The sequence below is a fragment of the Protopterus annectens genome, chromosome 5.part0 (assembly GCF_019279795.1).
Source record: "Protopterus annectens isolate FY-2018-M chromosome 5.part0, PAN1.0, whole genome shotgun sequence".
Classification (NCBI taxonomy): Eukaryota; Metazoa; Chordata; order Ceratodontiformes; family Protopteridae; genus Protopterus; species Protopterus annectens.
In genome coordinates, this window is record NC_056735.1 from 1,646,412,572 (window position 1) to 1,646,436,425 (window position 23,854).

Consider the following 23,854-nt stretch of genomic DNA (forward strand, 5'->3'; position numbering starts at 1 on the left):
CCTGCTCCTGAGATGCTTCTCCTCAAAGTTGCAAGAGCATCCTGAAGAAATGTTCACTTTGACTGCTGATTTCCTTCTTTTTTTGGGGGGGGGGAGGCAGAGTGAAGGTGTGTGTAAGGAGGTGTGGGAGGTAGCCAGAGTGTTGTGAAACAGGCAAGTTGTTTCCTTGGCAGGGAAACACCCTATATAGCCTAAGGCCACTGCAGCAGTGAATAATTTGAACATGTGCTGTTATGGGTAAATACAACTTACACAGACGTACTTTCATGCCTTTCATAGAAGAAGAAAGACCTAAAAATGGCAGTTAATACCAGGAGCATGCTGTCAACCAAGGGAGGGCAGCATCAGCCCAACCAGAGGAGGCTGCTTAGCTGTGAAAGTAAGACCAAATACTGAACCTAGCCTGCAGCAGAGATCCCTTACATGATGACTACAACACTGATGCCACTCGAACATCTACTTCTACGCTAAACTAATTGCTCAGTTGTACTTTCTCTACTCTAATCCATTTGGCTCAGAAAGTACCTGATGTGAGAGTGTTCAATCTCGCCTTTGTTCTTACACATGGGTTCGGAGCCGATCCTCGGCTCCGTGCCGGCCGACTGCAAGCTCTGCATCGAGAAGAAGCTCGAGGACATCTAACACCCACAATCCCCCTCTGCCTCTACCTCAGATCTAGTTTGCCGCTGCTGCATACGCATCGTTGGAGACTAGCTCGAGGCTGTTCAGATAAGATTTTTATCTATTCTGTTTAATTTTCAGAGTATTTTATCTAGTTACTTAAAGTATAAGAGTAGGTGTGTGAGTCATTAGGAATTCTCGATAATTAGAATAGTTAACTTTGTTAACTTTCGAGTTTAGAGTTTTTCGGGGCCTACCCCTTCTTGGACTTGTGACTAGATACTTGTTATAGTCTTGCCTTTAGGCAGTTCACGGATTTGACAATTTGACTAAAAGTTTGTTTTAGTTAGTATCAAACAGACTCTTATTACCGGATTTGACATTTTTACTGGATTGGACCTTTTACTGGACTGGACTGTCTTTTCATTTCTCAATATGTCTGAAAAGATGAAATCTGGCTTTAAACGTTGTCAGTGTGGCCAAAAAATGTCGGTCACAGACAACCACAGTTCCTGTGTCTACTGTCTTGGCCCTCTCCACTTACAAGAGGATTGCTCTATTTGTCACTCTTTTAGTGGGAGGGTCATGACAGATAGGCGCAGGAAACTGATGGATAGAGGATTGCTTAAACCCTCTTTCCAGGAGGCTCTGGATGCTTCAGACCAGGCATCCAAGTCTTCGAAGGGATCGAAGGCGTCGGAGCCAAAGTCATCGGCTCCGAGCTCTTCGAGTCTAGTTAGATCACCGGTTCCACAGACTTCGGGGCCGAGTGTTCAACTGTTGGCAGTTCCCGAGCCTCGAGTCTTGGAACCGGTGACGGAGCTCCCTCCACCGACTCTGCTGAGGTCGGCTCCGTCTTCGATCCCTTCGACTCGGTCTTCTAGAGCCCTTTCCGACACCGACGTGGACCGTGTGGTGCAGAAACTTATGGAGCATACGGCCCTCTCCAAACTTATTTCGGTCTCCTCTCAGTTGATGTCGAGACTTGAAGGCCTGCCACTATCTCCATCTGTTCCTCCTCCGAGACCTGTTCAGTCTTCGGAGCCGGAAGAAGCTGACCTGATGATTGTGGAGCCCTCGGTGCCAGAACCGTCTTTTTCTCGGTCGGCACCGTTTACCTCGACTCCATCCGATCCGGTACCGGAGTCTCGGGCCCGAAGGTCTGTCCTTGGTTCCGGGACCGAGAGTCGGACCGATGTTTCGGTTCCGACTCTCCTCTCGGGCCTCTGCACGGATCGATTCGGTTCCGTCCTCGGGGTCGGTGCCTTCGGCTCCTGTTTCGGGGATTCTTCCCATTTCTTCGGAACCGGGAGATACCTCGACTCGGGACCCGGGGGCCTTCGACCTCATGAGGAAGGTGTTGTCTACCCAGACAACCACATCAGCAGGTACAGCTTCTCCTCCCCGCAAAGGACCGTTATCCTCCTCTGCACCCACGGCCACGTCCAAGCGTCGGGCACCAGTCTCTCAGCCACCCCTGGAGGGTGCCCCCTCTTCCTCGGAGGCTTCTTCGGATGCTCCCCACGAAGTTCCTAGGAAAAGACTGTGTAAGAGGAGACACTTGGATTCTCCACAAGAATCCTTGACATCTGATACTGACTTAGAGGAGTCAGAAGGGTCCCCTAAGTCACCTTCAGAGGATGTCTCTTTTGCTGACATCTTGGAGATCCTTAAACAGAGAGGTGACTGGCAAGCCCTCCCCCCTTCTGAGGATGAGTCAGTTTTGCTGAAGGCATTTGGTGCCCGTCCTTCCTCCTCCTGGGTCACTCCGCCCTTTGATGAGTTAATGGAATTAATTGCTCGAAGGGCGTGGGAGACTCCTGACACGGTGGAACCTGTCCCTAGGAAGCCAAATAAGTACATCACGGCACCACAGGACAAAGCTTACCTTACCAAAGGAGTTCCAGTAGACGCCATGGTGGTGGCAGCAGCCACGAAAAAGGAGATGTCGGAGTCTTCCTCTTCTGTCCATCCGCCTAACAAAGATTCTAGGACCATGGACAGATACGGGAAGCGCATTTTCAGTTCAGCGGCTTTTTCTATGCGTTCCCTGAACTATTTGACCCATTTTACACGTTTACAGAGGGATCTAGTCAAAGAGTTGGGAGATACCCTCCAGGGTGCTACAGATGCCGCTGTCTCAGAGAAAGTTACAGCGCATCTCAATACCCTTACGTCCATTGTGAACTCGTCCATGAGGCTGATATCCTATGCAGCCGAAGGATCGAGTAGGGCAGCGGCTTCAGCGATTGCTCTTCGTAGGCAATCCTGGATGCGCTTATGTTCGTCAGCGGAAGCCTTCAAGTCTTCCTTTACTAACGCCCCATTTGATGGAGCCACACTTTTTGTCCCTAAAGTAAAGGAGACCCTTACCCGGTGTGAACAGGAGGGAAAGACTCTGTCTGCTGTCGGAGTCCGTTTTCCACCCTTCCAGACCGTACCCCAAAGGGCAACGTGGTGGGAAAATGTGGTTTCGAAAACCCCAAGGATCTTTTCCAAACACACAGGGTGATGCCCCTCTAGAGGCAGAGGGGGCAGAGGTGGAAGACGCCGCCCTGGCGGCAGAGGGGTCCATAAAACCAAGGTGACAGGGATAACCTCCCTGGCAAACCTTTTCAGCACTCCTGAGAGGAGGCCCGACTGTCCTGCTCTGGAGGCAGTCGGGGGTCGCTTAGCTTTATACCCTCAGGCCTGGCAAAACCTTTCTTCAGACAATTGGGTAAAAAGCATTATTACCAGAGGTTACAAAGTCCCATTTCTATCCACCCCCATTCCAAAGAGAAAACTCCCAGATGTACCACCCCATCTGCGAGACCCAGCAGCTGCAGAAATTTCAAAGCTGCTAGAAAAAAGAGTCATCCAACCAGTCCCAGCGGACCAAATAGGATTCGGAACTTACTCAAGGTTCTTTTTAGTTCCAAAGAAAACAGGGGACTGGAGGCCAATTCTAGACCTAAGTCATCTCAACACCTTTGTCAAGAAGGAAAAGTTCCGAATGGTCACGCTTCAATCGATCCTTCCATTCTTACGGAAGGACGACTGGATGTGCTCAATAGATCTGAAGGACGATACTACCACATCAAAATGGCCAGGGCGTCCAGAGATCACTTGCGCTTCCGGCTGGGAGCCAGTCACTATCAGTTTCGAGCCCTGCCCTTTGGCCTGACCACAGCCCCCAGGGTCTTCACCAAATGCATGGCAGTGGTAGCGTCTCATCTGAGGCGCCTAGGATTCCAGGTGTTTCCGTGATCTGGACGACTGGCTCCTGTCTGCCACCACCAGGCGTCAACTGATACAAGCCAGGGATTACTCCCTACAACTTTGTACACACCTTGGCATTTCAGTAAATTTCGAAAAATCTTTGCTACAGCCATCACAGCATATCTTATTTATAGGAGCGGAATTAGATACGCGTCAGTTAGTTCTAAAACTTCCGATAGAAAGAATAGTAGCACTTCAATTCAACATTTCCCTTCTGCTGTCGTCCAGAAAATCCCCAGCAAAAATTGTTCTGAAAGTTTTGGGTCTCATGGCAGCTTCTCTCATAGCAATACCATTGGGAAGACTGCACATGAGAGTGCTACAATGGCTTCTATTTGCACAATGGTCATTCCAACAACTTCCACTGACTCACGAAATATTGATAACAAGAACATGCAAATCACACCTAATGTGGTGGCTACAGACTTGCAACCTATCCGGCGGAAGACCATTTGTGCTACCCACACCGTCAGCGACGATAACCACGGACGCTTCCCTGATAGGGTGGGGGGGCATCTTTCAGGGACAGACAGTCCAAGGCGAATGGAACAATCTGGAGTACAATCTGCACATCAATGTTCTGGAGTTGAGGGCAGTGTTTTTGGCGTTGCAACACTTTGCTCCCCTTCTTCCTCCAGGGACCATTGCAGTTCAGACGGACAACATGTCCGTAGTCTGGTACATAAACAAGCAAGGGGGAACCAGGTCTTACCAACTATGCAGAGAGGCCATGAGAATTTGGCAATGGGCAGAGTCCACCGGTCGCTTTCTGATTGCAACGCACATCCCGGGGTCATCCAACGTCATAGCCGACAGGCTGAGCAGGGCAATACTGTTGCCTCACGAGTGGTCCCTCAAACAGTCAGTTGCGGAAAAGATTTTTCGCAAATGGGGCCAGCCTACCTGCGACCTGTTTGCGTCTCCAATGAACGCCAAATGCAGGAGCTACTTTGCCCTATTACCCCCTCCAGGGGAAGTCCCCAGGGACGCGCTGGTGCACGATTGGCCCCCGGGTCTCCTATATGCTTTTCCTCCATTTCCCCTGATTGCAAAGTTTCTACAGAAAGCAAACAACCTTCAGAGGACTATAATTCTCATTGCTCCGTTCTGGCCTCGTCAGATTTGGTTCCCCTTTCTCTTGCATCACCGCATTCGAGGACCTTGGATGCTGGTCCCAGAGCCAGATCTACTGACTCACTCGTCAGGAGTTCCTCACCCATCCCTGGAATCTCTCCATCTAGCAGCTTGGCTGCTCCGCTTCCCTTTTTAGCCAGGTCAATTCCCCTTACATCGGCGGTTCAGGATATTTTGGTGGCTTCTCATAAAGTTTCCACTACAAAGACTTACACCAGTAAATGGAAACGTTTTGTCTTCTGGGCGGAGTCACATCAGTTGGACCCTGTTACATCTCCGTTAAACAAGGTTTTAGAATTCTTGACTGAATTATTTCATGAAGGAGCTTCCCCGGCTACTTTAAGAGTACAGTTAGCTGCCATTTCTAACTATCATATAGAAGAATGTGGTGCGCCTATTATGGCTCACAGACTTTGTAAAGCCTTTTTAAAAGGTTCCTTTCATATCAGACCACCAGTCAGAAGTCCGACATCACCGTGGAATTTAAATTTGTTGCTTTCTAAATTAATGTTGCCACCCTTTGAACCAGCTTCAAGTTGCACGTTGAAATTTTTGTCATGGAAAACATTATTTCTAGTGGCCATCACATCTGCTAGACGAGTGTCTGAGCTTCAGGCCCTTTCGGTCAAACATCCTTATTTAATATTTCATTCTGACAGAGTATCCCTACGCACTAATCCATCCTTTCTTCCCAAAGTTTGTTCCTCTAGTAATATCAATCAGTCCATTGAATTACCCACCTTCTTTAAAAACCACTCTAATAAATTGGAGTATATGTTGCACAAACTAGACGTCCATAGACAACTCAGATTTTATATGGATAGAACAAAAGATCACAGGAAATCTGATCAACTATTTGTAGCTTTTGCTGACAGCAGAAAGGGTCTTGCAGTTACAAAACGAACTCTTTCTAAATGGCTAACTGACTGTATCACATATGTTTACGAAGCCTCTGACCAAACTTTATCTGTGAAACCCAAAGGACATTCTACCAGATCAGTGTCTACATCTTTGGCTCACGCAGCTCGCTTACCTTTAGACACTATTTGTGCGGCTGCTACTTGGGCTAAACCACATACATTTATCTCTCATTACAAAGTGGACAGGGTTTCTAGGGATAGGGCAACCTTTGGTTCCACTGTGCTCAAGAACGTTCTCCCTTGACTTCCTCAGGATCATGGAGCTAGGGACGCTACCCATGTGTAAGAACAAAGGCGAGATTGAACACTCTGACATAAAGAAGTTATGTCCTTACCATAACGTTCCATGTGGAATGTTCATCTCGCCTTGGTTATTACACTCCCACCCTTCCCACCCTTAGGAAGAACGTTCGATTTGGTGCCTGGTCTGGAGTATTCTCCTTCTGCTGTTGCAGTAGTACTGTTACTTTCATACTCAGGGTATGTTTGTATATATGTATATTATGTATATAGTGGCATGTGTGCGTGCGTATGTCTGGTTTGCTTGCAAACTAGATCTGAGGTAGAGGCAGAGGGGGATTGTGGGTGTTAGATGTCCTCGAGCTTCTTCTCGATGCAGAGCTTGCAGTCGGCCGGCACGGAGCCGAGGATCGGCTCCGAACCCATGTGTAATAACCAAGGCGAGATGAACACTCCACATGGAACGTTATGGTAAGGACATAACTTCTTTTTTCTTCCCCAGCACATTATACTTTTGTCTCAAGTTTGACTGACAGTGACTGTACAAACGATTGTAAGTGATGTATAATGTTTGCAACTGAAAATTTGTCAATATGGCTTGTTTTCATTTATAGTAATGTATGATTGCCTGTGTCATAGGTGATACTTCAATAAAAGATATTTCTTGTTCAAAAAAAAAAAAAAAGTGAATCAAGCCTTATGCATCTAGATCTGAGGATCCTAAGGTTAGCAACATGGATCTTCTCAGTCTGACACCATTCATGGACAGGTTATCAGATATTGTTCGTATATTGCACTAAGCCAAATGATACAACACTAGGAAATCTTAGTTGGCTAAGTTGATGAGATTCAGTGTTGAACAGTTTCAGGGGATTTTTTGCCAAGCCGTGTCCAAAACCACTTATTATGCAGTACCCAGTAGGGGTAGTAACCAAAGGTCTTTAGTTTTGTTCTTCAGAAGAACTGTGTAGAATGAGGTATTGCCTACCCATGAACTGAAACCTCCAAGGTGTTATCCACTGAACTTCAGAGGCTTAAAGCACCAAAGTCAAAACCAGTGTTTCTGCCTTGGTCCAATGGAGCTTCAGCTTCGTCCACTTCCCAATCATTTTCTCAAAAACTTTTCTTGCTGTCTCAGGATTTTCTTTCCTCATGTCCAAACGTCCAGCTTTAAAAAAAAAAAAAAAAAAAACGGTCTTGGACAATTCAGACACCTCAGACTCTGAGGTGGATAAATTGGCTTATGTGGGCCATTTCCCTTCTGTCCATGTTTATGTTGACACTGAGGACACCTTATCCCCCCCAGAGGATTTCTCATTTGGGGTCACCCTTCATAAAATGGAGGAATTCCAGTGGGAGTCCAAGGAGTATTGACAGGGCTATCTCGGATGTAGCGCTATCATGAGCTTGCCTGAGCCTAGAGTACATAGCTGTTCCTCCAGTCATGTATGTCCTGGAAGCTTGTTAATGATGTTTTGGAGTCAGATTCCTTCCTCTCTGTTCTTTGGAAACTTGTCAGTTTCTATTGTGTTAAGGATTCCCATAAGTTCTTATATGCAAGAACCCCCCCTTGGTTGCTCCATCTATGGTTTCCAGCAAGTGATTCTCTACAGCTCCATCCAGAAGTTGTGCTCCTAGTGACAGGGAAGCATAATGCTCAATGGGTTTGTGGAGAAAATTTACACACATGATACTGTGACTTTCAGAACCTTAAAGTGCCAGATCCACAAGCTTGCTTATCAAAAATCAATGCTGGAGAAGATGTGGGTCAAAGCATTTGGAATTTTAGACAAGGATCTGAAGCATTAGATGCTTGAACTGCCCATCATGCTGAATGAACATCTTTGCAGGGCAGCATCAACAGGGTCAGTAGTTTGGAGACATGCCTGACTGAAGACTTAGCCCCCCCCCCCCACCAGACCGTTTGAAGGCAAAGTGTCTTATTGTACCCTACCTCCTTCCTCTCCAAACCCCTTGCTTAAGGTGCCTTCAAAAGACTGAAGGAAAAAGGCAAGACTATGCAGTCAGATGAGCAGCTTTCTCAATCACAGGCACTGAAATGAAGCAGAAAGTACCCTGTTCTTTGTAACTCTAAGACAAAAATAAAACTGATAAGGAAAAGATTAGATTTAAAAAAGACTGCCTAGTTAAAGCAAAGCAGAAGTTTGAAGGCAACCTAATCTGGGACTGTCTGAGAAAACAGCCATGACTCAGCCGGGCTGCCCCCTCCCTTACCCACTAAAAAAACAACACTCCTATCCTGATCTTTATTACAGTCTGTTTTTCCTGTAAGGATAGGAAGACTTCTGGCATTATTTGCAAAAAATGTCGAAAGTTGTTATTTGGGACCAGTGGGTCCTAAAAGTCCTAATAGAGACTACAAGCTGTCATTTCTAAGCAGACCTGTCAATATCAAGAGATCAAGTTACCTTGGTTCCACCCCTTGTAAAAGAATTCCAGAAACAGGGAGCCTTAGAGAGTATTAATTAGAAAAAAAAAAAAAACAGGATTTTATTTAAGGCTGTTCATTGTATACAGGAAAGCACTTGAGACCTGTCTTGGATTTCAGAAAATTGAACAAATTCCTTATTCAAAATTAGATGTTAAAATGAAGTAAATGCCATACATAGTCATATTTTGGAAAATGATCTAATTCAGTTGTTCTTCAAGTTGTATAAATTGTGGAGGTTAGTAAGAGAAGTGTGGAGATTAGCTGACAGAATTATACAAATACAGGTTGATTACATTATTCAGAGCAGGTACTGCACCTGGTCTGAACATCATATTGAACCTGTTTTAAAATCTAAAGGTATGTAACACTGAAGGTTTTACTCCACCTGCATATTACCTGTTAGTGTTTGCATTTTGATATTTGACAAGTATTACAGAATTTTAACATATTTTATATTGATGTCTGAGTAATTAAACTTTACATTATTTATTGATTTCATCAGGTGAAATGACTTCCCTCTATTTTAAGTTAATCTGCTGTGTTGCATTGTGTTTGATTACCCAAGGAAGTGTTTTTTGTTTTGACTTGAAATTTGTCTTTTAATTTTAGTTAATAAAAAGTGCTGTGTCGATGGATTCCTTTAGCAGTGTTTTTTAAAGTTGCTCTGTGGCACTCTGGATTGGATTTGCTTGCTGCCTTTTTGTAATCATTTATTTATTTTTGCAGATTATAATCATGAAAAGTGAACATAAGGGTGATGTTTCAGAAATGTCCTCTTTTTTAATTTCTTCAAATCTTTTGGGTTTCTAATGCTTTGACTAGAATGAACCCCATTCCTAAGTCAATGTATGATTAAAGTTCATGAAATTAGTATTGTTTCAATATTTGATGTCAGCCAAAAGTGCTGTTTGCAGCACCCGCAATGTGCCCAGTAATGATTCCTCCTGCACTTCGTATGGGTTTACATGTATTTGTGACCAATCTAAATAAGATTGGAGATTCTTTTTTATAAGAACCGTTGCTCCTACAACTATTGGAACTGTCTAGGTATCTTTCTTCCACATTGCTCATTTCTGCCTGCAGATCCTGATATTTTATGACTTTGTATCTCTCTATGCGAGACATTTTAGTCACTGGGTGTAGCAATTTCAATGATCAGTGCTACTTTTGCCTTCTTTTCATGGACCACTATGTCCGTTTTTCTAGCATCTATCTTTTGAACTGTTGGTAAAGGGTGGTCCCATGTGATGCAAACTTCAGCATTTTCTGTGATGCTTTGTGGCTCATGGTTCCAGTGTTTTAGCCACTTCAGTACCATAATGTTTGCGGAATCCCCAGTGCAACAGTCTTACCACATTATTATGCCTTTCAGTGTACAGTCTTTCTGCCATTTAGGTTGTGCGTCAGGGCCGGCAACTCGGCATGTAAAAATCTACTGCCAATCATTAGGGGACCAGAGCTCCGCTGTGGAGACCCATAGCCGGGAAAAGCCGAAAGACACAACAACAAGTATATCACAACCAGCAACGAGGTGTGTGACAGTTTCCAGTTTGGTTTTACAAAACCTACATTTGTCAGTTTCTCCCACATGTTCAATGGACTTTGTAAACCAGCGTGTATGTAGCCCACTGTCTTGGGCCACCCATGTTAACTTTTCATCTCTTGGTTAGAATTCGCCTCTCCTTAACCATTCCTGCATTCGTTCCTGATCAACATGAGGTTCTTCCAGAAGTTTTCTATACTTGCAACTATATTTATGCATTTTCCACTTTTCTTGCCTTTCTTCTGGTCCTTCACCTTATATTCTTTCTTTTGTTTATTTGGCACATTCAGTTGCCTGAGTTTTATCTACTTCTGATTTGATTTACATTCCTGCTTTGTGCTGTAATGCTTCTGCTACATTAAGCAGAGAAGTCATCTTAGATTTATTCTCCTCATGTTTCAAAATTTTCACTACGTTTGGGTCTTGTGAGGTCAGCAGATATGTATGGAGTCCCACGATTGCAGATCTCGATATGTAATCAGTTTTCCAGGAGGCCCATCCCTCCTTCGGAATGGGGAATATATAATGTTGGTATGCACTGATTTTTATAAATCATTTGGTGGGCATGAAGCATCCTTCTTGTTTTCCTATCTAATCTGTCCAACACGTTCTGGGGCCAGTCAGTCACTCCAGAACTGTAAGTTAGGACATTATGAGTAAATTGGTTTATAGCTTGGATTTTGTTCCTAGATGTCAACACTGTTTTCAGGATTAATTTAAGTCTTCTAAAGTATTACTAAGTTTTATTCTCATTTGTTAATTTTTATTGTTGATCCTTCAATTTCCAAATATTTACACACTCCCTTTTGCTCAAGTTCTTTTATATCACTTTCTTGTCCCAAACTGATGTTTTACTGGTGCTGCAGTTTTTCTGCTTTAAAGGCTGCTTTTGCACATTTATCAAGACCAAATGACATTCTTATATCATCTGAAAAAGTTTTGACAACTTGCAGTTGTACTGTCAGTTCCTCATCTGATGAGCTATACAGTTTTAAATCTTCACCAAATTGAATATGAGAAATCTTTACACTTTGTTGTTTTCTAAGAGCCAAATTGTAGCCGTGGCCTAAGCTGTTAAGTAGACAGGTTGATGGGTTAAGGGCAAGGCAGAATGGCAGTGGTGACAGAGTCACTCTGGAATATCTCCCTTTGGATTTTTATCCCTGGGATAATAATTTGTCCTTTATCATGGCTTAATTGCAAAGTGGTCTGTCACTGTAATGTAGTCGATCAGTGTAGGGTGTATTTTATACATTTTTAAGCACTCTTTTTATCCATGAATGTGGGATACTATCAAATGCTTTTTTGTAGTAACTCCATGCCATACTTGGATTCTTCCCCTTCTTACAGTTCTCTGCTATGACTTTATATAACAACAAAGGATCCTTCATTCCATATGACTTCCTTTTATTGCCCTTTTGTTTTACTGCCTTAATTGAGTTTTCTTCTAAATGACTGTAAGCTCTGTCAGCATCAATTCCCATGCATAGTATATATGTAGTCAGAAGGCAAGTTATTGGACTGTAATTTTTAGGGTAGCTTGCGGGTTCATTCTTAAGTAGGAGCATTGTTCTTCCTGTTAGCCAGGTTGGTGTCTGTTCTGGGGTATGCATATAAATACTTTTTACTCATGGCTAAATCTTCATGCAAAGATGTTAATATTTTCAATCAAAAGTTGGGTACTGCATCTGGGCTTGGGGTTTTCCAATTAGAGGCTTTTCTTAACTTTGTTTCAGTCTCTCTGGCTGTTCATCCCATTTCATATCCTGTACCTGTAAACTTCTTATTCTTTCTTTTACTTCTTCTATCCCTTTAGCATCTTTGTTATGTTCCCACAGGATCTTCATAGATACTTCTCCAAAATGTTTATATTTCTTCTTTTTTGGTGGTCTTTCAGTTCCTCTTACCTTGTTTCCCAAGTCTCTATAAAACTTTTTTGAGTCATCAATAAATTGCTTATTTTGTACTTTTCCTTTATATTTATCTGCATATCTTCTAAGTTTTTCCACCTGTGCTGAGATTTTTAGTTTATTTGCGATAGTGCATGATAGATCCTGGTCTGTTCTAATATTGCGCACTGCTTTTATCATGTCTGTCTTTGAGTATTTTTGTTGATCTGTTCCATCTTTTATAGTCTTCTAACAGTGACACTTATTGTCTTAATTGCTTTATAGTTTTCTCTGTTCGATACTTCCATGATGGTATTCGATTTCTCCCCTTCCTTTCCCTCACTACCATGTGTTCATGTGGTAGAGCTTTATCCGTTATTAATTTATCTGCACAGTAATATATCCTGTCCTTTCAGATTTTGTGATTCTTGTGGACTGCTACTTCTTTCTAAAACAGGGGGACCATCCTCCCCCTGCCATTGTAGGAATGTTTCTGTATTTTGAGGAGTCTACATTGTCATCTTTTCCAGTCCTGGCACCAGTGTACCTACCAGGATTGGGCACTTTTTTATCCTGGGTCTTGTGCACCTAACTATCTTTTTTTAATTTTTAACCTAGTTCTGTCCATGATATATACTATATAAATACAGTCTATATATCAGTGTCGTCTTGGTGAGATTTTGTGAAAAATTGGGTCCACCTTGCAAAGGTACTCACCAAGACTTGAGGATAAATTCAATTTCAGCAGTAATGCTCTCCTTAACTTACTGACTTGTCATCTCTCCATTTGGACCCACCAGTTGGAACTCTCTCTGTGTTTTCAGGGCATATAATCCAAGATCAGAGTGTTAATTGCCACTGCAGTCCTGCAAGACAGGCTCCAATTCCTCCCTGTGAAAGTATTCCTTCTGTAGTTGTATCACCTTCCAGTGGGTAAGGAAAAGTAATGCAGAAGTGATCCCTGCAATAAACATAGTGGTTGTTTGAAGAACTTGGCAGAACAGTAGAGTTAGGTAATCAGAGATGCAGTAAAAACCTCCCACCAGACTGCCCCCCTGGCTTAGTCGCACTTTGTTCATCCAGATCAGTGGGGACTTGGGACCCAATGGAATTCTCCTGGAATTCTGTTTCTTCTCTCTATTTCTCTTTGTGTTTGGAGGTCATGTCATTGTTATGCTGAACATACACCATCTGTTAGGAATGTATGCTGCAGTATGAGTTTCGTTGGTTTTAAACACTGTGGACCCAAAGGAGTTCTCATTGCCCCATTCATTTTGTGTATTATGTGCATTTTTCTGCAAAAAGAACTGAAAAATGTTCCGAGTGTCTACTCTGTGTGTGCTGTACATTGGCCTAACATCAGCCAGGGCAGCCATGCCAATGGGCATTCCCCAAAAAAACACTTTAAGTTGGTTTAGATATTGTGACATTTCACTTTCAACAAATTCCCCAAGTTAGGAATATTGCCGCAGTAGTATCCCCTACTCAAATGTATGCAGTTATTGAGTTGTTCAGACAAGTTGAGAAGATGTCACTGTAGCAGTAAAGCTACTCTGACTTTCCTCTTGTTCATATGGATCTGATACAAGATTGTATTAGCTATCTATATTGCTGTCTCACAGCTTCATATGTTTTGCAAGTTTGTAGGGGAACATTTTTTATATGTACTTTACAGTTATATTATATTACTGAAGTCGCGGTGGTGCAGCGGTAACGTTGTCGCCTCACAGCAAGAGCTTCTCCTGTTCGATTCCCTGCTGGAGCGCCTTCTGTGTGGAGTCTGCATGTCCTCCCCACGGTCGAGTGGCGTTTCGAAAGACATGCGTAGTATGGGCGTGCCTTCATTGTAGGTGTCGAGCTAGCACCTCGGCACCGTAAAAAATCTACTGCCAGTCATTAGCGGGCCGAAGTTCCGCTGTGGCGACCCCTAACCGGGAAAAGTCGAAAGAAGAACAACAACTTTACAGTTATATTACTATGTATGTTATATGTGGATTTATAGTAGTAGTGTTTATCCACCACAAGCATACAGTCCCTTTAATAGTTTCCTAACCTCAATGAATAGCAGGGTGTGCTGGTCATATGTAGGATCTCTGCTTCATGTATTGTCTGGGCTTATAGTAACACAAGACCAGCCTTAACCTTTGCTGTGAGGGAAGCGGCAAAAAAAATGGATGGGCCAACACTGCATCACTAGTAAGTAAAGACTTACTTCAGACTCTTCTTTTCAAAGATCATTACAGTGAGTAGTGCCTTACTTGACTGTACTATTCTAACAGTGTTAAGTTCAGCTTGAATTTCAGGCATATTCCCCTCTTACTGTAAGTTTGACCTCTTTTGATCATTTGCAGGCATCTTAAGTGGAAGTAATTGTTGAGAAAATGTTTTCTGTTCATTTCTGAGTCTGTTTTTTTTTTTTTTTATTTAAAGACGGTTTAGTGTTATCTAGGGACAAATGAGGGCATCTTTACTAATGGTAGTGGGAAGTAGTTTTGAACGTTTACTGTTTGCTGCTGTTGTCACAAAACGTTTGAATGTTAAAATAATTATTAGGCAGGACTTTTTTACTTTCAGTGCCATATACGCAAAGTTAGTTTTTAACGTAACATTTTTGTAATCCTTTTACTTTTAGTTCATCTGAAGCGCCATTTCATGTTCCGAAACCACCTCTGTCTGGTTTTTGAGATGTTATCCTACAACCTTTATGACCTGCTGCGTAATACCAACTTCCGTGGTGTTTCTTTGAATCTAACGCGGAAATTTGCCCAGCAAATGTGCACTGCATTACTGTTCCTTGCCACACCAGAACTGAGCATTATTCACTGTGACCTAAAACCAGAGAACATTCTACTTTGTAACCCAAAACGTAGTGCTATCAAAATAGTTGATTTTGGTAGTTCCTGCCAGCTGGGACAAAGGGTAAGTATACCTAGTTTTCATTTTGCTTGTCATAATAAAGGCTAGAAAATGTTTGGCAGTTAAATAGTTTGATTATTAAAATAAATGACTCCTCATTTACTGCAGAAAAGCAGATAACACTTGCAGTTGCCTTCAGCAGGCATAATCTTACAACTGTTCTTAAATTTAATTTAACTTAACACTTGACAACTCCATAACTTATTTGAAATTGTGTGTTCAGGTTTTCTTTGCTAAACTTCACTTACAGCACTCCTGCATTCAAGCATATAATGACGTGTCACTATTTTGAGTCCAGGGGACGTTGTCACCGAAATGAATAAGATTTTAAATTTTAAAAAAAATTGTTCTTACAGCTATTTGTATTTGACAGGCTAGTAAAGATAGTCCCCAAGATTCATTAATGCCTACACTAATTATACACCGTTTTTAGTGAACGGACAAAATAAGCATAACTCGCACCTTTTTCCTCCTAATTTTAGTTTTCCTACTGATTTTCTTGCAGCTTTAGATATCAAAGGGGATTCATAAAGGTCACCACAAAGTGTAGACTACATGTACACTTTTTCTGAATGACTAGAAAACACAAAAAATGAGGTAGAGATGTTCTTGAATACAGATTGTGTACAGTTAGTGTTGGTGTTAGTGAATCTAGCCCAGTATTTGCTTATAAAACTGTTACAACTTAAAAGTGGTGCAAGTACTTTATTTTGTTCCTTATAAATCTCTCATGTGCCATCTTTAACCTTAAGCATTTGTTTACATTTGAAACTCATTTGTTTTAATGTGGGTGGTATATTCTTACTCATGCCACAGTTATGTGCTGTCTTGAAAGGCTGTGACGAAAAAAAATGGTGAGATGGTGAGTTTCAAGGAAACGTTCATGGAGTTTACTAATATGACACATGTTGTGTCTTTCGGCTTTTCCCGGTTAGGGGTCGCCACAGCAGAACTCCGGTCCGCTAATGATTGGCAGTTGATTTTTACGTACCGGCTTGCCAGGCCTGACGCACAACCTTCAACGAAGGTACGCCCATTCACTCATGTCTCCACACAGAAGACGCTCTAGCTGAGAATCGAACCGGACAGCATCTTACTGTGAGGCGACAAGGCTACCGCAGCACCACCAACGCGGGTCAGTTTACTAATATGACACTGACTTCAGTAAAACTCCCATAGTTTTGAACATTGTGGTTGGCTGATGCAGTACTTGGACAGCTAGTCAAACTGAACAGTCTTTTTTAAAGTAATTTCTTTTCACTCTAAAAATCTCACACTATACTGCTATTAATAAGGTCTTGTACTATTTAGCAAAGTCGCAGCATTTTCAAGTAATCCAGTTTTTGAAGTAACAAATGAAGACCCTTTGTAATGAGTTTCTGAGCTATTGCTTTTATAGGTCCATAAGTGAATATTAGGCTAACTGCCATGAAGGACAGTAAGTCTAGCCAGTAACCTGAGGTCAAAATTAAATCTGTACTTTTGTGTCTGTGAAGTGCAAACCTTAACTCTTCTTCCGGCTTTTCCCGGTCAGGGGTCGCCACAGCGGATCACCTGTCCGCTCATGATTGGCAGTGGAGTTTTACGGTGTTGAGTTGCCAGCCCGGCGCCCAACCTTCCACAGAAGGCACACACATGCTCACACTCGCACCTAGGGCCAATTTAGAGTGTCCAATCCACCTACAGCATGTCTTTGGGATGTGGGAGGAAACTGGAGCACCCGGAGGAAACCCATGCGACCACAGGGAGGACATGCAGACTCTGCACAGAAGGCACCCCAGCCGAGGATCGAACTGGAGAACCTCTTGCTGTGAGGCAGCAACGCTAACCGCTGCACCACCGTGGCCGCCCTCTATTATGCCAAATCCACCCATGCTTCTCTTTGCCTCCAGTATCCTGCATATTTAATTCTTATGCTACTTGGATTCTTAAGTTAACCACTGCAGGAGCTTCCGAAATCAGATGCAACATATATGAACTCACTGTTTTAGTTGATCTCTGAGGTAGCCCTCTGTAGTGGGGGCTTTTTCAGCCTATGGTTATGAATTTTCCTTTAAGTCAGCCAAGTGTGTAATTTATTATAAGTTATTTTATTAGTTACTTTTGTTTCTTAGGTTGTACTTGTTTATATTTTTTCGTGGATAAGTTGTTTTCTTCTAAGGATTCTCAACTATAACCCAGGTCATAAACAGCGCACACTCAAAATAAATATATAAACAGTTTTTAAAATGTGAACTTCTAGTATATTGGGTCGGAGCTTCTGTTATGAAAAGGGTATCCTGCCATGATGCCACCCAAGGAAAAGGTAGCTTGAGATTCTCGTCTAGTCAGATGGGCAGATGGAATAGGATATTAAAGTTATGTACTTGCCATAATGCTTTTCATCCTAGTCTATCCAGTATGACATCCCATCCTCCTTCCCCTTCCATATTGTCACCATTTCTCACATTTTGTCATCTGGAGTTGTACCTCACTGGAATCTACTGGTGTTTCCCCTTATTTATATGGGCATGTAGTATGGAGGATATTTTGTTTTGTTCGTAGTCTGAATACTCAGTCTGAAGCTAGGAGGGATGCAGGGCATTATGGGAAATAAAAAATTAAAGGAGTCTGAGGATGGGAGCACTGTTAGATGACCAGATTGGATCCAACTAGCAGCTCCAGTCCCAAAAGTGGTAGACTAGGATGAAAATGATACTGCATTGTGGTAAGTACATATCTTTGTTTTTGTACTGATTTAGTCATTAGCCAGTGTCAGTATTAACACTGACCATTGTATTGGCTTTGCCTAAGGATGGGGTAGTTTGGCGAGTTTTAGTTTTCCCTGAACATTGGAAAAGTTTATGGACTTCGGATGGTGGGCAGTAGTTTGAGTTTATTTTATAGATGAGTTTAGTATCTGTATTACATGGGCCATTATAGGGAGTCATTTTATTTTGTTAAGGGTAGTGCAGCTTGCTGTCTGGAGTGTGAAAGAATAATAAAATGAGGGGGTTGGAAGTTGGCATAATAGTTAAGGTGTTTACCTTACAGACATAAAGTACAGGGTTTAATTCTCACCTTGGGTAGCATGACTAGGATTAAAAAGGCCCCTGAGGTCATTAGCCTAATAATTATGTATGGACCCGTGAAGCGACAATTTTTATTCAAAGTGGTATCATATTAGTATTTTAGAAGGAATTTAGGGCTGCAAAAGGTAGACCATATTCTAACTGAGGTATTAGCATACCAATTCTATTAGTTCTTTTTGGCTTCTATGGTTAGAAGTTTACTTAATTTGTGGACCAGCTTTAGAGAGTGTACTTTGTTACTGGCACAGTGTGTGGTATGGGTTTTGAACTAGAACCAAGCCTAGGTAAACATGTTGGTTTACTTGAGAGTAGAGGGTTTCCTGCAGATTTGATTATGGCTTTAATGGAGTAGAACACAGATTAGGTGAAGCTTTATAACTTGACGCATGACACAATATTGTGTGCCAGCAACGATGCATGTACATAGGAAAAAGAGAGACATTTTCCCAAGCTGGGAATAGTAGAAGAAATAAATCCCCATCAGTTTCCCCACTGCATAAGGCTTCCTCACAGGTTAGCTGTTAAAGTGACTGCATGTCTAATAGTAGTGTAGCATTGACCATTGCATTTTTACCCACTAGCTAGGCAGTGTACTGACCACTTCTTTTGTAGATGTTTTCCTTTCCTTCAAATGTCAGTACTGATGTTCTTCATGTTTCACTGTTGCAGTCATCACATTTGGGATGTTCTTCGTGTTTCACTGTTGCACTCATTACATTTGGGTTATCTGCTTGCAGGTAACCCTCAGTTGGCGTGATTAACAAAGTCGTGGTTCCTGCGTCGGTTGCTGTCCCTTCTTCCATGACGTCAGGGGTATAAAACATGCAGCCGATGCTATTACATCTGTCTTTCTTGCCGTGTGGTGCCCGAAGCAGAAGCAGTTTGCAAGTGCCGGTTGGCTGACTCCTGAAATTTTCATTTTCGAGTTTCAGAACCGAAGTCTTCAACTAAAGCCAAGTACCCCGTTGGAGAAACTTTTTCTTGCTCCTTACCGATGTCAGTAAAAGTTAATAATTGCATTACTTGTGGAAAGCAAATACCTCATTAAGATTTTCATTTGTACTGTATTCCTTGCCTAGGCCCTGACCACGACGTACCTTGCTGTCGGTTTTGTGCGTTATTTAATCAGTGCACCATCCGTCGTCGGTATATTTTCGCCTCTAAATATTTCTGATGTTCATCGTGCATACAGCTGCAGTCATAACAGATGGGTTCTCCTGCCGTCAGGCGGGTCCTCGGTCGGCCGAATTCCAAAGTCTAGGTCCGGCATCGGTTGTCGTCGCTTCTTCCCTGACGTCAGTGTGACAGGGGTATAAAGGAACCAGCCAACGCCATTTTCTTCAGTCTTTCTTGCCACACGGTGCCCGAAGCAGAAGCAGTTCGCAAGTGCCGGTCGGCCAGCTCCTGAGATTACGAAAATTTGGAAACCGAAGTCTTCTTGAAAGCTAAGTACCCGTTGGAAACTTTTCTTGCCTCAGACCGATGTCAGACAAAGTTAATAATTGTATTTCTTGTGGGAAGCAAATACCGCATAAGGATTTCCATTCCCTCTGTATACCTTGTTTAGGCCCAGACCACGATGTCTCGGTCTGTCACTTTTATGCTACATTCAACAAACGCACCATTAAGCGTCGGGCGGAGTTCGCCCAGCATTATTTTGGGAAAGCATTTAACTATATTATGTCATCGGATACTCCGACTCCAGTTTTGTCTAAAAAACGCAAAGATAAGGACCGACACACGAGGTCCGTGGCCTCTACCAACACCACGCCAAAGCTGACTACACGTGGTCCGGTTCTCAGCGAGGCGCCTACACAGCCCCTGACTACCGACGACACTTCTTTGGCGGTGTCTCCTGTGCCCGAGGTCGCAGGCTCCTCGGCCCACACCCCGACTACAGATACTGAAGCCACTCTTGGCGTTGAAACTCAGAATGTGGACAGGTCCACCTCCACTCAAGGTGTCTTCAGACCTTCCTCTTCTTTCTCCATCAAGGCTTTCACTAAGTCTAAAGCAACCATGCACTCTAAGAGACAAGCTACACAGGGCCCATCTCCAGGCCCCATGCCTAAGAAACAGATGCTTAAAATGGCTGAGGATTTAATTACTCTTATCAGAGGTTCTCCGCCCCCACCGGACAAAAGGCCCAGAGTGGAGGAAGATTCCCCCTCCTCTGATCAGGGCACCATTATTTCAGAGCACTCTGATGATCAGGAACATTCTTACTCCCCTTTTGAAGACTCTGATGCGGAGGAGTCCATCCCTTCTGTATCCCCCCCTGAGGATTACTCATTTGGGGAAACTTTGCATACCTTAAGGGAACACTTCCACTGGGAAGGCCAAGATTATTCAGATTCCAAGAAAAGGCTTAGGGAATTTCTCTTGCTACCTCAGCACAGGCCTCTGGCTATACCTCCTGTCTTGGACATCCTAGATGATGTTTACACGGAGGCCTGCCTTAACCCGGATTCTCTACCTCCAGCTCCAGTTAAGCTTGACAGGTACTACAGGGTTCCTGACTCACACCAATTTCTATACAAAAGCCATGCTGTTGACCCAGAAACCATCTCACAGGGCCCCAAGGGAGTTAAAGCCTCCACTGCTAAAAATCCATTACCTTCCGAGAGAGATTCCAGATCCTTAGAAAGGTGGGGGAAAAGGTATATACCTCGGCTACCTTAACCATGAGGGCCTTAAACTGTCAGTTCCATATGCTAAAATACCAACAGTTTTTGTTATTACAATTGAAAAGTAAAATGTCACAACCTGAACAACCAGACTTGGAGTTGCAGGATTTGATGCATAGTGCAGAACAAGTGGGTAAGCATACCTTACAATGTGGTTTTGATGCTCTAGAGGCCTCATGTAGAGCTGCTGTTACAGGATCAGTCATACGTAGGCATGCCTGGCTCAAGGAACAAGCCTTGCCTGATCATGTCAAAGCTAAATTACTAGACGCCCCTCTTCAAAAGGATGTACTATTTGGTGCTAATGCTGAGGAGGTATTAAGGAAAATGGAGGAAAAGGCTAAATCAATGCAAACTGTGAAAGATTTTCTACAGGTACAACCCCCACGTTTTAGTAGAAATTGGCCTTCCAAAAACTGGTCCTTTCCTGCCACGGACAGACCCCAGAGAGGCAGATACAGGCGCCCGAGGGGCAGTGGACAATCCCAAGGATCGTTTAGAGGCAGACAATGGCAAGCCCCTACACAAAGAGGTGGTGAGGATAACTCGCAATCTTTCAGAAAGCAAACCCAATGACTTTCCCCTTTGCATGCCAAGCAAGTCTCAAATGGCAGCCCCCTTAGGAGGAAAGCTGGCATTATTTTCAAAAAATTGGCATATTGTCACGAAGGACAAATGGATCCTGGACATTATAAACAGAGGCTACAAATTCCATTTTCACACTCTTCCAAAAATGAGAGGCATGCCAAACCTGCCACACAATCAAAGGGCAGAGGCACAAAGGCAAATTACAGATCTCATAAACATGAAAGCTATTCAAGAGGTACCTATGCATGAACAAGGTCAAGGTTTTTATTCCAGGCTATTTCTGGTACCACGGAAGGGAAAAGACTGGAGACCTATTTTGGACCTATCCATCCTAAACACATTTCTACTCGTACCAAAATTCAAGATGCTCACTCTACAGCAACTTCTTCCCATGCTGGGTAAGGAGTCTTGGCTGGTAACATTGGACCTCAAGGAGACATACCTGCATGTCCCAATCAGACAAAATTGCAGAAGGTACCTCAGATTTCTTACAGGTTCAACCCATTATCAATTCTCTGCCTTGCCCTTTGGCTTATCTACTGCGCCCAGAGTATTCACGAAATGCCTGGCATCAGTAATTGCCTACTGCAGACTTCAAGGGATACAAATATACCCCTATTTGGATGACTGCCTGATCCAAGCGGACAGCAAGCACATTCTTCTGAAACATCTGGCTTATGTAATAATGTTGTTGAACTCTCTGGGATACACAGTCAACAAAAAGAAATCAAGGCTAATACCCTCTCGGAAGATAATTTTCCTGGGTGCCAATTTGGACACAAACACCCAGATGGCCTTCCTCACGCCAGAGAAGCAGGGGCAACTAATTCAATACTTCAGAGCACTAGCAAATTGCACCAGGCTGACTGCAAGGAAAATCCTGCAGGCTCTGGGATTCATGGCATCTTGCATCTTACAAATCCCATGTGCAAAGCTGCATATGAGGAAACTACAGTGGTACCTGAAAAACATATGGTCTCAACACAGCCACAGTTTGGAAACAATAATACCACTAATTCCATGTCTGCAAAAGGAATTTCTGTGGTGGGCTCAAGCATGTCAAACAAACACATGTCTTCCATTCAGCAAGCCTCAAGCAAATCAAGTCATCACAACAGATGCCTCGGACTACACCTGGGGGGCGCACATGACAGATCGGTGCATTCAGAGCAAATGGTCCCAAAAAGAAAAGCACCTTCACATCATTCAAAAGGAAATGCTAGCAGTAATAAATGCTATTATAGCTTTCAAGGACCTTCTACAACCAGGTCAACTATTGATAAGAACGGACAACACCACAGTTATGTGGTACATAAACAGGGAGGAACACATTCTTACCCCCTATGCAGACTGGCCATGTCACTTTGGAACATGGCCATGGAATTACAAATGGAACTACAAGCACAGTACTTGCCAGGCAAGGAAAACACGCTGGCAGACATCCTAAGCAGGAATATGACAGATCCACACGAATGGAAATTGCATCCAAAAGTTTTTACAGAAATAATCCAAGAATGGGGAAGGCCAGACATAGATCTCTTTGCCTCCCACAAAAATCACCAATTGACAAAATTCTGCTCAAGGATTTTCCATCCAAAGGCCTGGAGAGTGGACGCTCTCTCTTTCAGTTGGACATCAATGACAGTTTATGCCTTCCCACCTCTTCCTCTGCTGCCCAAAGTTCTATTGAAAACCAGAGCAGACAGACCAAAGATGATTCTCATTGCTCCGGACTGGCCAAGGCAACACTGGTTACCCACTCCTGAGGAGCCTGACGCATTCCCCACCATGGACCCTGCCTCTAATGCCTCTTCTTCTGACTCAGCACAGCTTCAAAACTCTTCATAGCCAACTAAAAACACTCAATCTAGCAGCATGGAAGATTCCTTACCATCACAACAGGCCCGACTCTCCAAGGTGGTGCAGGATGTCATTTTGGAGGCCAGAAGGCCATCAACTAGAAAAGCTTACTCCGCAAAATGGAAACGGTTTTGTGTCTGGAATGAGGAAAAGGGCCAGGATCCTGGAAAACTGAATTTACCTCAAATACTACAATATTTGGCTGAGCTGCTAAGCAGTGGACTTTCATTCTCCTCCATCAAAATCCATGCCTCAGCCATTTCTGCAGAATACAACACTGATCCACCTTTATTCTCTCACCCTCTCTTAAGACAGTTCCTCAGAGGGGCTAAGAATCTAAGACCTCCAAGGAAACAACCAATACCTGCTTGGGATCTTAATTTCATTCTGGAAAAACTGACCTTGCCTCCCTTTGAGCCAGCTGCCTCATCAGATTTGCAATATTTGTCCTGGAAAACAGCTTTCCTTCTGGCTATCACCTCAGCTTGTAGAGTTTCAGAACTACAGGCCCTCATGGCTGTCCAGCCTTTTATCATCTTCCATCAGGACAGAGTTTCCTTACGAACCAACCCGTCCTTTATGCCTAAAGTGGCATCCAGGGTAGCTTTAAATCAGGCCATACATTTACCTACTTTTTATCCTAATCCTCAAAACAAAGGGGAGAGATTACTA

At 43.2% G+C, this 23,854-nt stretch overlaps 1 protein-coding gene across 5 annotated transcripts in view; it reads left to right on the plus strand.

Annotated features, from left to right (window-relative positions):
- DYRK1A (dual specificity tyrosine phosphorylation regulated kinase 1A) overlaps positions 1-23,854 on the plus strand; it is a 2,602,610-nt gene that overhangs the window by 1,700,530 nt on the left and 878,226 nt on the right. For all 5 annotated transcript variants that reach the window (XM_044071432.1, XM_044071433.1, XM_044071434.1 and 2 more), the window contains one exon: positions 14,693-14,979. In XM_044071432.1, coding sequence (XP_043927367.1) covers positions 14,693-14,979 — 287 coding nt within the window. The remainder of the gene's footprint in view (positions 1-14,692; positions 14,980-23,854) is intronic.